The sequence below is a fragment of the Gorilla gorilla genome, chromosome 3, assembly GCF_029281585.2.
Source record: "Gorilla gorilla gorilla isolate KB3781 chromosome 3, NHGRI_mGorGor1-v2.1_pri, whole genome shotgun sequence".
Classification (NCBI taxonomy): Eukaryota; Metazoa; Chordata; class Mammalia; order Primates; family Hominidae; genus Gorilla; species Gorilla gorilla.
This window is the reverse complement of record NC_073227.2, coordinates 28,677,368-28,691,734: the sequence shown is the minus strand read 5'-3', so window position 1 is coordinate 28,691,734 and position 14,367 is coordinate 28,677,368. Positions and strand designations below refer to the sequence as shown.

The following is a 14,367-nucleotide window of genomic DNA, read 5'->3' as shown; positions in this document are numbered from 1 at the left end:
CCCATTAAAATGTGTGCAAATGATATGAACAAGTATTTCTCAAAAGAAGACATGTAAGCAGCCAACAAACATAAAAAAATGCTCAACATCACTAATCATCAGGTAAATAATAGCAATTGTTAATAACAGCCATTCTGACTTGTGTAAGATGATGGTGTGGATGCAGAGAAAAGGGAATGCTTATATACTGTTGGTAGGAATGCAAGTTAGTTCAACATTCAACCTCTATGGAAAATAGTACAGAGATTTCTCAAAGAACAAAAAATAAAACTATTACTTGACCTATCAATCCTACTACTGGGTATCTACCCAAAGGAAAAGAAATCATTATATAAGACACTTTCACTCATATGTTTATCGTAGCAGTATTCACAATAGCAAAGCCATGGAACTAACCTAAGTGTCCATCAATGGTTGATTGAATAAAGAAAATGTGGAACATATGTGACACGGTAGAATATACAGCCATAAAAATGAATGAAATCATGTCCTCTCCAGCAACATGGATGGAGCTGGAGCCCCTGAAAAAGGCAGCAAAGAGTAAAGGCAGGCGGACGTAGGAGCAAACACAACAAACCAAATTGTTATAACTTACATTCTTACTAAATATTCTCCATGATTTATGAAATTTCTGTATAATGGTTTGAAAAGGCAATATGCCACAGGAAATCTATAACTAGATTGAAGAGAACTAAATATCAACTTCATAGCAATCTATCACATCGCATTCAAAATTGTATACCTCAAAAGGTGATCTAAGTAATTAATTCTTAAGATTTGATACAGTCAGAATCAATTTGCTATTAATGATTGTGTTGCCATAGACCAGATCATGTACAGACTCAAAGGAGGCATTGCAACTATTGAAGAATAAGGTTTTCAACTAGCATAGTTCAACGCAGCAAAGTGCTGGGATGACCCCAAGGCAGCAAACAGCTTTCCCTTTTACAGCTAGGTTTAGCTTACATTATATGTTCTACTTTTTCCCCTTCTATATTTTCTTCATTAGTCCACATTGCTTTGTCACATTTTATTTTTTATTTTATTTATTTATTTTTGAGACGGAGCCTCGCTCTGTTGCCCAGGCTGGAGTCCAGTGGCACCATCTCGGCTGACTGCTGCCTCCGCCTCCCAGGTTCAAGCAATTCTCCTGCCTCAGCCTCCCAAGTAGCTGGGACTACAGGCACACACTGCCACGCCTGGCTAATTTTTTGTATTTTTAGTAGAGACAGGGTTTCACCATTTTGGCCAGGATGGTGTTGATCTCCTGACCTCGTGATCTGCCCGCCTCGGCCTCTAAAAGTGCTGAGATTACAGGCGTGATCCAGCACACCCGTTTGTTTTTTTTTTGTTTTTGTTTTTTTAGTATAAAGAATGGAGGCCTGCAAGCTCTCCAGATTGTGTGTCCAAGATCTCCGTCCCCTGCTCCCAACACTGTCTTCCCCACCCATGGTATGCTAAGTATTGGGGCAGAAATGGTGAGGGAAAGTCATGGTCTACATTTACCCAGTCTGCAGTTTAATAGGAGAGTTTTTCATTTTCAAATAACAAGTTAAACTGTGGTAAGTGCTGTGTGGAGAAGATTCAGGGAAATAAGAGAACATTTAATGGAGAATAGGAAAGATGACATTGTAATAGTTACAGATATAAAGTAATATAAAACAGCTCTTAGTTTTGCAAACAATCCTGTATCTTAATGCCTTGTCTTTCTCTCTGTTCATTCTACGTTCTCTTCATAGGTAAGTTTCTTAAAATTTCTCTTGTCCTTTTTGTCGGAGTATCAGTCATTCTCTCTTCATGATTTTGAAAATTTTTCCTTTAATGACATTCCAACAAGACCAAGCTATGCCTACCTCTTTTATAGCTTGATCAAGGAAGGACCATGGGCTTGAGAGTCAAGCAAATGTATGATTGAAGCCATTTTAGCCACTTCACAATTGAAGGTTTTCACAAAATTTCTAAGTTTTTTGAGCCTGTTTTTTTTTCCCAAGTTTTTTTTAAACAACAAAGTTCTCAGTCTTTGAAAGATTTGAGTTAAATGTCTACAGGCTTCATTAGAGAGGGAATATGACTGTAGAGAAAGATGTCTAAGACATCTGTAAGACGATTAAATTAATATAGCTCCATAATAGGGTACCTATTAAATGCTGAGTTGGTCAGCCGAGAATAGAAAAAAACAATCTCAGAAATATTTAAAGAGCGGAAATCCAAGTAAGTATGCAGAACAGGGAAATTTAATGAATTTTTAGTATTCTAGACCCATTTTAGCCCATGCTATTAAAAATTCTATTCATTTACTTTTTCTCTTGCTGATTTTATGCTTAAAAATTACCAGTTTGTCTACAGGGAGATAATAGGCTGTTCCTCTGGTTCTATTTATCAAACTTGGTTAATACAGCTTCATCTTTTCAGAGACAAATCTGTTCCAAATGTCTGATTAATTTTTAAATTATTCCATTTATCCAATAAATATTTATCAAGTGCCCACTATGTGCCAAGGTACTAGATTTTTTGCTGGGTAATCAGTAGTGATAAGAACAGAACTGGTTCCTGCCTTCATAGAACGTTTACTTTAGTAGAAGAGATAGATATCTAAAAATAAACACACAATAGTATATAATTACAAAATATGATAATTAGGGACAGTCAAAAGCAGATTCTAACCTGTAAACAAGAGGGGAGCTTCTGCACTGTGGTAACATGATCAGTATAATGAGGCCTGTTGGAGAAAACCACGAGCCTTTATCTGACCTGTGCTTCTGCATTAGTTTTACTATTTTATTTAATTTCATAAATATCCCCATCACCAGGTCAATGAGAAGATCAAATGTGCACAAGCCAACATTGCGATCCAACTGCAGTCCAACATTGCAAGTATTTAATAAATGTCAGTCTCTTTCTATTATTCCTTCTCCAAATTATTCTAATTCTGACTTTAAAGGAATATTTTCCTTCTATTGCTTAACAAATAATTGTGTTACCAAATAGCAGAAGTATGAATTTGTAGCTGGAAACAGAAAGCAGAAAAAATGAGTCATTATTTTCTACTTAGATTTATAGGCAGTTGATCACTCATATATGGCATACATATACTTTCTTTTCATTAGAATTATATCATGAGACAGTTGTAAGAATAAAGACATATCACACAGTGGAGAATCAAGTCAAAATTATTGAATGAAATATCTCATAACTTGCAATAAAGAAACTCAACCAACAATTTATGGTAAAATTCAGATATGAAAATATATTTGAATAAAATGGGGAGAGTTTATAATTTTCAGTTCACCACGGAATAAAAACCTGCCATCTATAAAGATATTTCCACATTTAATAATCTTAGTGATGTTCTTTGTTATAAAAAATAAAAGAGTAATAAAAGAAATAAATTACTAAACTAGTAAGTTATGCCACTATAATGAATGAAAATGGAATTATCTTGTTGAGTTGAGGATCAATATTATTTATTACCAGATGCTCTACTGATAAAGCTGATAATGTAATAATCAGGGAAGTAAAATTCACAAGCAGTTTCACACGTTTTCATCTCTCCTCATAAATTTAATTTATTGTAGCTTTACCTGACATACCACCTTCTCAATTTAGGCAAAGTCCACGGGACATATTATTTAGTATAACTTTAATGCAACTAAATCCCACCATCATACAAAATCTATAGCACATACAAAGTAGAAGAAAATGATGATCATAAGAAATAAAATAGACTACATAAGAAAACCATTTTAAATGTTTCATATTGCTATATGAATATGTTATGTCTCCATCTTACTCTTCTCCTTTTATCAACCTGTAACAGCTTTTTGTTCCCCTTCCCTATGATCTGGATTTGACCAATTCGCTCCTGTGTCCAGATTGATCTTGCTCCCACATGTATCTTATATAACTCTCACACTCTCGTTTCTCTCTAAACTCATTCTTTCTGACTTTCTAATGATGACAGGTTTCTGCATCTTAGAATTAACCCAAATTTGTCCATTACAGAGCAACAATTGTCTTTTTCAAAAAATCCTTTCTCAGCCAAACTATTCAAACTGTGGCTTATCTACTCTCTTGAATATTAATCAATACTTCTTTACAGTCTGAAAGGTGGCTCATTGACCTACCACTCTATCAAAATGGAACCTTCTAAGAACAATATGCAGGTCAAATTCCAAGACCTTGTCTCAGACCCCAGCTTGGTTAACTGGCAGCAATATTTGCCTCTGGAGATCATTTTTCCTAGAAGTCTCTTCCTCCCTTACTTATCAGAGCCCTCTGCTATTTTTATTTAGGTTCTTGAGCTTCTCCTCTCTTACTCTCCTTTTCATTAGACAGTTGATGGTTTCAAATATTGAGTGTTTTCTATTATGTTAATTACTCCAAAATTTTTGCCTCAAGTCCTTGTCTTGCTTGCTCCAAAATTATTATAGTCTGTATTATTTAAGTACTTTTTTTTTTTGAGACGGAGTCTAGCTCTGTCACCCAGGCTGGAGTGCAGTAGCACTATCTCGGCTCACTACAAGCATTGTCCCCGGGTTCACGCCATTCTCCTGCCTCAGCCTCCCGAGTAGATGAGACTACAGGCGCCCACCACCACGCCCGGCTAATTTTTGTTGTATTTTTTAGTAGAGACAGGGTTTCACTGTGTTAGCCAGGATGGTCTGGATCTCCTGACCTCGTGATCTGCCTGCCTTGTCCTCCCAAAGTGCTGGGATTACAGGCATGATCCACTGTGCCCAGCCCAATTTTTGTACTTCTAAATGTGTCACTGGTCCTTTAGTATTTCACAAATTGAGTTCACTGTCATCTTCCTTTCCAGTTTTGGTCCCGCTTCTCACTTTCTTATACACAATGATGTAACCACAACCTCCGCATCACTCATACTTGAAACTCTGGCAGAGTCTGGTTTATTTTTCTCCATTACTCCTTTATCTCATCAAATGCCAAATCCCATGAATTCTGCTACTATGTTTGCTATCATAGCTGTTTCCACATCACCATTCCTACTACCACTGACTAGCTCCTACTCTTCTGACATCTCCACTGGACCAAAGAAATAGCCTCCAAAGAGGCCTTCTGCCTTGCATTCTCTCCTTTTGTCAAATCACTGGCACACAGCCATCGGACCAATTATTCTAGAAAATTCAGATTAAAACTCCTATGCTCAAATGCATTCCAAATAAAATCCAAGATCCTTATATCAACATGGCCATCCATGAACTGACTCCAATGTATATTTACAACTTATTTCCTGGTACTATCTCATATACCAAATATCAGGCAAGCTGAATTCCTATTTGATTACATCTTGTACTTTCATTCCTACTGCCTAGCTCATGATGTTACATTAACTCTGAAAGCCTTGTCCTCACCTCTGTAGTTTCATTCACTACCTATCTTTCAAGCCCTAGCTCAGTGTTATTTCTACACAAAGACTTCTATGCTTGAGTTATCATTTCTGGAATGATTACTATATGCTAAGCACACATAGCTCTATGTGTGTTAATTATTTCACATCAAACTGACAACCGCCCTTAGTTTTAGATGGGATACAGGGTCTCAGAGGATAAGTAACTTGTCCATGGTCTCACAAATAGTAAATGATAGGTAAACCTGGGGTTCCAACTAAAACTTTCTGACTCTAGTTAACCATCGTACCTTGCCCTCAACTTCATGCCCTTTGTAAGACCTTGAACTTGATGTGTTCATCTCTTATTATGTTTTTCACTGTGTATCTCATTTAATAGTTTTCAATTTGCATGTCACATTTGCTAACCACTTGATGGACGATCTCGGGAAAATTAATGGTGCCTTTAGGTAGTAAATAGTCACTTAATAAATGTTTGTGCCTGCATAGATGACTATATAATTCCCTTATGAGAAAATTTAGTATTTCGTTCTACTATTTACTTTATCATATCTAATATCTTCCCACCAAGTGTAAACATCTTCAGTAATCTGTAGTTTTAAAATCAGATGGAGATGTATTCTTTAGGGCATTATTTTTCATGATGCCTCAACATTATCCTGTTATTCTTATCAGGTTCAACTACAATCTCTCAAACAATGCTTACTGCCACCTCTGTTCTTTGCTGCCAATGTTTCTTTTTCAGTAATGTCATCTGTCTCTTCCCAAGTTATAACTTATTCTTCTTTCAAGGTTCAGCCAAAAAATACTTACAGATGTCTTCTAGAGGTAAAGTAATGTTCTATCAATTAAAATTTTGATGAGAATGATATTATTATGTTTATATGTTATTCAGTGTCAAATCTTCACAGAGTCTAGAATTCCTGTAGAGGTTCATGTCTTATACTGCAAAGCTCTAAGCATACTATTAAGCACATGGTAGATACTTTAAACTAATGGCAGTGAGTCCTGTGAAATAAAATTATTCTCATATAAGGTACATTAGATAAGTTACTTTATTATCATAATTAAATAAATTGGTTAAAAATGAGCACTTTAAAAACAACTTTTTCGCATACTATGTAGGCCTATTCTAAGAAGTTGTTCCTATTATTTCAACCAAAAAATCCAAGATAATTTATTTAGTTACAATTTAGAATTGGCCTATAACATAATAATATAATGGGCTGGGTGGTTAAAAGGGGTTTTGTCAATGAATATCGAGGTAACAATTTTCCCTAGTGCTTACTTTTCAAGATGGTAAAAGCATTCCATTTTACATCTTATGTGACCTTGTTTTATCCACATGACTTATATTTGGCGAGGACATAGAAATGCATTCAGCAGCTGCATACAAAATACGTGTGCAATAGTTTGTCATAAGAATTTAACTTTTAATGGAGGTAGACACTGCTTCAAATAGGCTAAAACATGCACTATATAACATTTGACTTTATGTTATCCTTTCTTCACTTTGCATTGAACTATCAATTCAAACAAAATAGTGAAACTGCCTTTTAAAACATGAGCTCTCAAGGAGGCAGAGCATCACCTAACTGTATTGTTTCTGTGGTTTACTAACCCCAGCTTGGTCCCTTTTTATATTCCTACTGCTCCAAACTGAGAAATGGGCAACCACAGATGTACAGGCCCAAAGGGTGGAACCAGGTATAAAGAATCCTGTTTGCCTTGTTTTTCCTAAAAAATGTATTCCTTTTAATTCTATCTGTGGAAGAAAAAACATCATAGCCACTTTAACATGGTATGTTTTTAAACAATCGGAGTAAGAATCAATACATTTCTGAAGAGAACATTTGTCTAAGCCAATTGATCAGATGTGCCTTTGATAAACTCAGAATTTCCCAAAGAAAATCAAAGTTTGGTTCACTGGGAAGGTGGAGAGATAAGAAAGAATTTCAGGCACATACATTTCTGTGATGGTCTCTGGAAGATTTGTGGGGATCTCAGTGAGACCTTTCCCACGACAGTCTACGATATTGTTGCTACAGGTACAGGCGGCAGGGCAGTGCAAAACACTACAAGAAGGAGCCATAAATGACTGGTGACCTAAAAAAGAAATAAACAGGAATTATATTTTTCCTCCTGAATATCATAATTGTGAAACAGACAAACTTAGCTCAAGTAACAAAGCATTTCACATAAATAAATCTCTTTAAATACATGATGATAAAATGGTCCTATATTTCTAAAATATATTTTAGGAGGCATGCATTTATATATTCAGGTCAATAAAGCAAATGAGAGGAAGTAAACGAGATTCTAAAAACTGGTCATAAAACTGCTAATTTTTAAAACTTGTGAGAAAAGCTAAATTCAGTTTTAAAATCAGAATTACATTCAAAACTATTCTAATTTCCAAAAGCCCAGCAACTTCAGACTAATTTATCTTCATTTCTAATAAGATTAAATAGAGCTTGGTCTTTATCAAATTCATGCGGCTTTATTTACTTTGTAATTTCTTTTAAAAACAAAAACAAAACAGTAGTACTTCCATCAGAAGATAATTGTTGCTCAAATTAAATAATCATATGCCAATAAATGTGGGGAAAAATTAGATAAGCCAGAATTTGATGTCTTGATAGGTTCAAAATTATCAATTTATCTGAAATCATAATAATAATTTGTATAAAGTCATCTTATTGTTAATAAAAAATTATTCTTTTGGGGGCTTCGGGTAATTTTAAATTTTGGTATAAGTAGCTCCCTTCCTGTGTGTACTTTTATTACTCAATATTTGGAACAATTTTTAAATGAGACATTAATGGTTGAAAGGTGAGCAACAGAATATCAGCACAGTTGTATTAAATAAGCATCTGGACATGCATGGTTTCTGGAAGACAGAGGGGTCTGCCCTTTCCAACCTGCCAGGAAAGGGCCCTAGTGGTGGTGACGTGCCAGGAAGAGGCTGCAAGCCAGCTGCTAATTCTATCCCTCTAAACAAGCTCTTAAACTACAAAAATATCCTCAGTCTAAAAAAGAAATGTGAACTTGCCTTCTTCCTCATCTAGAAAACAGGAAAAAGTGAAGAGAGAAAAAAGTGGTTAGTAACGAACTGTTAGTCATTTCATTATTTAATTTTTTAAAAAAGCAATCAGACATATTGAGAACATTCCATGATATTACACAAAAATTTTGCTTAGGTTATAAAACATGTGAAAAAACACAAACAAGGGTCTAAAATATAAGCATTTAATAGCATCAAGTACTAGTCATGTCTCCCTACCCCGCCTTTAAAAATCTGTGAACTACTTACGATGCATTATATGTTTCTTAAAATTTTGTTTTGTTGTATTTTGAACAGATACTTCTGAAGCTGAAGCAGAACCAACCATATATATATATATATATATATATACACACACACATACACACACACACACACACACATATATATACACATACACAAATAAGATACTATGTATGGGGGGGTGTGTGTGTATGTGTGTGTGCATGCACGTGTGTGTGTATGTATGTAATCAAACCACCTCTGTTGAGATCCCTGGACTCAACTACATAAATTTCGGCAAGGTTATTCTTTTTCACAGCACTTGAATCTCCAAATATAGAGATAATATTACATTTCTCATACAGTTGTTATAAGGGAGGTGAAGTGAGGTAAATATATGTGAAATACTTAGGTTGGTGCTTAAGCATATTAAAAAACTCAGTAAACGTTAGCTATTGATTGATATTAGACACAGCCTATGTCTTATTTATTTATTTATTTATTTTATTGATTTATTTATTTTTTGAGACGGAGTCTCGCTCTGTTGCCCAGGCTGGAGTGCAATGGCGTGATCTCAGCTCACTGCAAGCTCCACCTCCGGGGTTCACGCTATTCTCCTGCCTCAGCCTCCTGAGTAGCTGGGACTACAAGTGCCCACCACCATGCCTGGCTAATTTTTTGTATTTTTAATAGAGACAGGGTTTCACCATGTTACCCAGGATGGTCTCAATCTCCTGACCTTGTGATCTGTCCGCCTCAGCCTCCCAAAGTGCTGGGATTACAGGCGTGAGCCACCACACCCCGGCCTATTTTTTATTTTTATTTTTTGAAATGGAGTTTCTCTCTTGTCACCCATGCTGGAGTGCACTGGTGTGATCTCGGCTCACTGCAATCTCCGCCTCCCAGATTCAAGTGATTCTCCTGCCTCAGCCTCCCAAGTAGCTAGAATTACAGGCACGCACCACCATGCCCAGCTAGTTTTTGTATTTTTAGTAAGGATGGGGTTTTGCCATGTTGGTCAGGCTGGTCTGGAACTCTTGACCTCTGGAGATCCGCCCACCTCTGCCTCCCAAAATGCTGGGATTACAGGCGTGGGCCACAGTGCCTGACCCTATGTCTTATTTTTGTTTTTAGATGTTTGTTATTAAAGCTGGTCATTTAATATTTGTCTTAAGTAAAACTGAACCATTAGTATACATGTATGCATGAAAAGTATTTTGTTACTTTGCAACTATGGCTGAATTGCTCTTTGAATTTCACAGCAGGGATCCAGGATTAGCTAATCATTTTTTTTTTCAATTGTTCACATAAAAGTAGCTATAAATTGTTACTTAATGGGAAAATAAAAAATCAAAAGTAGAACCATCATTTAGCGATTTTCCATATTTTCCCCTGGAGTGAAAACTGAAAAGTGTTTTATCATAATTTAGATACAAGTAACCAGTACTTGCCAACCGATATAGTAAGGTCTCAGAACATATTTTCACTGAAAAAGAGGATCTCTGTAGCGTGATTAGTGCACAATTGCACATTAGTGAACAATACTGAAACCTTTGACCCATGCAGCCCTCACATTCTGTTACATAACAGGATACAATAAACACAATAACATCACTCTTCCTTCTCCCTTACCACTGCAGACAAATTCTCGTTTTTGAACCTCAGCTACATTATGGCCTCTCAGGTGGGAGGGGCCCATACACTGAGTGTACAGACCAACCCGAGGCCTTTGGCGAAGCCAGTCGGAGAGCCAGGCCAGGTGGCAGTCACAATACAGGTTGTTTGAATGTAGTCGACTAAACGAGAAAAAAAGAAGTGTAAAGCAAGAAAACAGAAAGTCATTATTTCATTAATATATACCTGTATTTCTTAACATAGAAGTAGATAAAGCTAAGCAGATTCCAATATAATTATTTTTCCTAAAAATTAAACTGATGTACAATCACAGAATCAAGTCTCTCTTCATTTAGTCTGAACTGAGCAATTTATAGAAGCTTGAATATGTCCATAAAATTATGTTTTAAACGAACATATTTCACTTACGTTCATTTAAAAGAGGAAAGAGAAAAAAATAACTCCAATGCAAATTGCTCCACAGTTCCAACATCCTGAGAGCCAATGGGGGTGGGGTGGGAGAATGGGGAGACTGGGCGAGGGGCAAGTTAGTAAAAGTTGTGGCTCCCAGTTTGAAATATCAATAATTCCTGCCATTATGAGTCTCTATAGAAACCGCTTATAAAACCTTTGCAGCAGGTCACTTGCATGTTTTGCTGAACAAGACAGAATAATAATTCAATATAAAACACTTTTTTCACATCCTTATTCTCATTTCCTTCTTTTGTTGTTTAATCACAGAAAAGGGATTAGCTCCTTTAGCTCCTGGAGACCTAGCCTCAAAGAGCAGGGACTGAAATTAAAAGGCACAAATGGCTGGGAGTGAAGGAATTAAGTGAGTCGCTCTATGTTGGCAGGATCCACACAAGATCATGGATTGCTTCCAAGTGGCAAATAGCACTTCTCCATTAATAAAATATCAGACAAATGTATCCACTAAATTAGGTAAATGACTTCAAACTGGCTTTTATGTTTTCTCAAACTAAAGAAAAGGACATCCAAAGCTATAAATCAAAGCACCATTCCCAGAACCATCTATGACACAGTAATACCATTTTAGTCCTTTTAAGCTGATGTGTTCAATTCTAACCCAATAACAATAATGGATATTAAAACATGGAACTCAGTCCAGAAAGATAATTAGACTATAAAAATGGAATTTTTAAGTAGCAATGATACTATAGAATAATGACCCAACCAAAGCAAAGGAATTTAAAGTAAAATGGCTGCTTTGCATTCTCCTTGAGCTTATAGATAAGGAACACAATGTTTTGCTTCACAACTAGAAGGCGTACCACAGAACAAAAAGCTACATTTTGGGAAAGATGGGTGACCTCTGGCTCGGTTTGCTTGGAAGTTGAAGTTCTGGCCTTTGGAAGCCACAGAGGCACATTCCATATCCTTGTACTCTAAATATTTCTGTCTAAACCAAGCACATTATAAAAATTCCAATTAGGAACTTGAAATGAGAAAAGAATGTAAAAATGGAAAAACCTGATTAGTAAGACAAACTCACAAATTTCTACAAGAAAATAAGGGACACTGTCAAAAATTCAGATGAATGTTTTTACAATTTCATTGGCTTTGTTTTTGCAAAGATTGAAAGCTTGAATCAATTTCTTTTTTAAAAAAATACCTGAAGTTAATGGGAAATTATAGTTTTGAGTGAACTGGGCTGTTAATTCTGTCAGATTAGTCTTATTCTGATAGCCCCAAGAATGCAAAATTTAGCTATGTCTGTATACTTGTAGAATTCCTTTATTTTGCCAAATAATATTCCAAGGAAATTATAATGATGTGTTATTATGTACAGAGTTGGATTTCAGTAAGAAAAAAATGACATTAAAATTGGTATTGCCTAGTTCATTAAAAAGCTGGTAATTCAAAATTTTTATTAAGAAACTAAAACTAATATTTTCCAGTTACAAGCTATCAAAAATGAGGAGTATTTTGAAAATCTAATCAAAATAAATTTACCCAACTTAAAAACACTTTTTTTTTCAAGAAGTTTGATGCTTTGGTTTTGCTTCCAATCATGTCCTACACGTTATATGTAATATATTTTTTTAGGTCAAGGTGATTCTGAAATTCAGTTCAAATGAGACTTACCTCTGATATTCTATAACTTAAAGTCCACCCTGGGCTTTAAAGATTTTAAAGGCTACTCTGGGCTTTAAGGATTACTTTTTCTTCAAGAGAAAAGAAATAGCTGTAGTCAATACTTTATTAGACCAAAAATATCTTAATGTCCATCTGTAACCCAGAAAGATATTTTTAAATATAAATGCTGACACAATCTTAATTATAGAAGTACTAGAGGGTGATGCTATAATTTCACGTTATAAGGAATGTTGAAGAACCAGTTTAGCTTTATTAGGTCTGCTTGCAGTACAGTAATAAAATCATAAAGATTTCCCATTTATCATTTCTGACAGCCAATCAAGGAGTCTTCCATTTCTTAATGAAATGTGACCTCCACAATAGCTCAAAGTAAATGTTGTTTTTTTTAACTCCAAAGTTTCCATAATGCATATCAGTTAAAAGAAATCTTTCCAGTTTCTAGAATAATAGCTCATTACCACAAATATCATATCTAGTCTTTTCCAAAGTTGGGTTTTCCTTGTCTACCTTGTAAACCAGTGGTCCCGTCCTTTGCTTACTGAACATGCTATTTAAGGGGAAGCTTTAATTGATTAATATGACTTTTACATATATTGTGACTACTTACAAAGTCCTAAGTTTAGGCATATGGTTGAAACTTGCCACAGAAAGTCTAGTAATGTTGTTATTGTTGAGAGTGCTGTAGAATTAAAAAGAAAAGTTAGAATTTTTAGATACAAAATTGATTGATCATTTTATATATTAACATAGAGAAAACGTCTTGTACTATGCTTATGCAGGACAGCTACCTGGTAGAGATGACATAGAGAATGCACTACTCTATAGACAAGTTGATAAATAATTTCATAATTTAACATATTACTGTACATTTTGTTTTATTCAATATTTACTACAAATTTATGGCTTCATTCATAGCATGTTTGACTATTTACATTCTACTTTATGTACCTTGTGCATGCATGTCTATTTATGATATTGGTTAAGAAATAAACACGGGATAGTTGCAGTTGGAAAATATGCCCAATTACATTTCCATAGAGTGGCATTATGTGTAATTAGCGTCCATGAGTCAATGAACGTATTTGAATTAATATTCTCTTACTGAATTCTCATAGCAACAATACAGAATCATTCCTGTCAGGCTTTGGAACAGAGTCCTGATAACTATTATTTACCACAGACATCAGCCACTGCTGAAATTTGAGTGGAAACAGCTATATCTATATCTGGTACTTGCACCAGGTGGGGATGAAGTAACTTGCTGCAGCACCGTGTTAAAAGATTAATCCATTCTAATGGTTTTTAGTTGCAGTAGCATATTGGCCTTTGTTTACTGCTGTGTGGCAGCAGTCATGGTTTCTTGAGGTAGCAGATCCAGGAATATGTGTGGTGAAGAGAGTTATTGTGAAAATAAATAACATCCTTACTTTTCCCCCAATGCAACTTTGTTAGTTTTATTATTATTATTATTGATTATTTCTACTTCTATTACTACTCATTCATTCATCAAATATTTCCCAAATGGCTATTACTTTATGGTAACATGGAGTACTATAAAAATAAATCAGGCATATATTCTAAGATACCATACAGTCCAGCTGGGGAGATGATTGGACGAATTACAAAAACTAATAAGGCTAACATATGAGCTTTCTTCACCCTTCAGAAAAATCTGGTTGTGATAAGAAAGTGGTAGAAGTTATCCTGGGGGTATACAAGTAAAGTGTAGACATAGAAAGCAATTCTAAGACTGGGAGAGACTGAAGGTACACATTGAGGTGGTGACTAAAGAAGGCAAGTTCCTCTGAAGGAGGTAGGAGAAAGAGCATCAGTGGTCCTGTTGGATGAAGTTGATACTGGACAAGGATTTGAATTAGGGGTTGCAAGTTCACTGTAGGGCCTGAGCAGAGAACAGAAATGAGAGAAGCAGGCCACGTGCAAAAATATACAATGATGGGCAAGAGAGATGGAAGAAAGC

General features: G+C 35.4%; 1 protein-coding gene across 4 annotated transcripts in view; it reads right to left on the bottom strand.

Annotated features, from left to right (window-relative positions):
• Positions 1-14,367, bottom strand: part of SLIT2 (slit guidance ligand 2) — a 368,351-nt gene that overhangs the window by 121,551 nt on the left and 232,433 nt on the right. For all 4 annotated transcript variants that reach the window (XM_019025924.4, XM_019025925.4, XM_055385658.2 and 1 more), the window contains exons 7-9: positions 12,997-13,068; positions 10,287-10,450; positions 7,336-7,474 (exon numbers count right to left, since the gene is read on the bottom strand). In XM_019025924.4, coding sequence (XP_018881469.1) covers positions 7,336-7,474; positions 10,287-10,450; positions 12,997-13,068 — 375 coding nt within the window. The remainder of the gene's footprint in view (positions 1-7,335; positions 7,475-10,286; positions 10,451-12,996; positions 13,069-14,367) is intronic.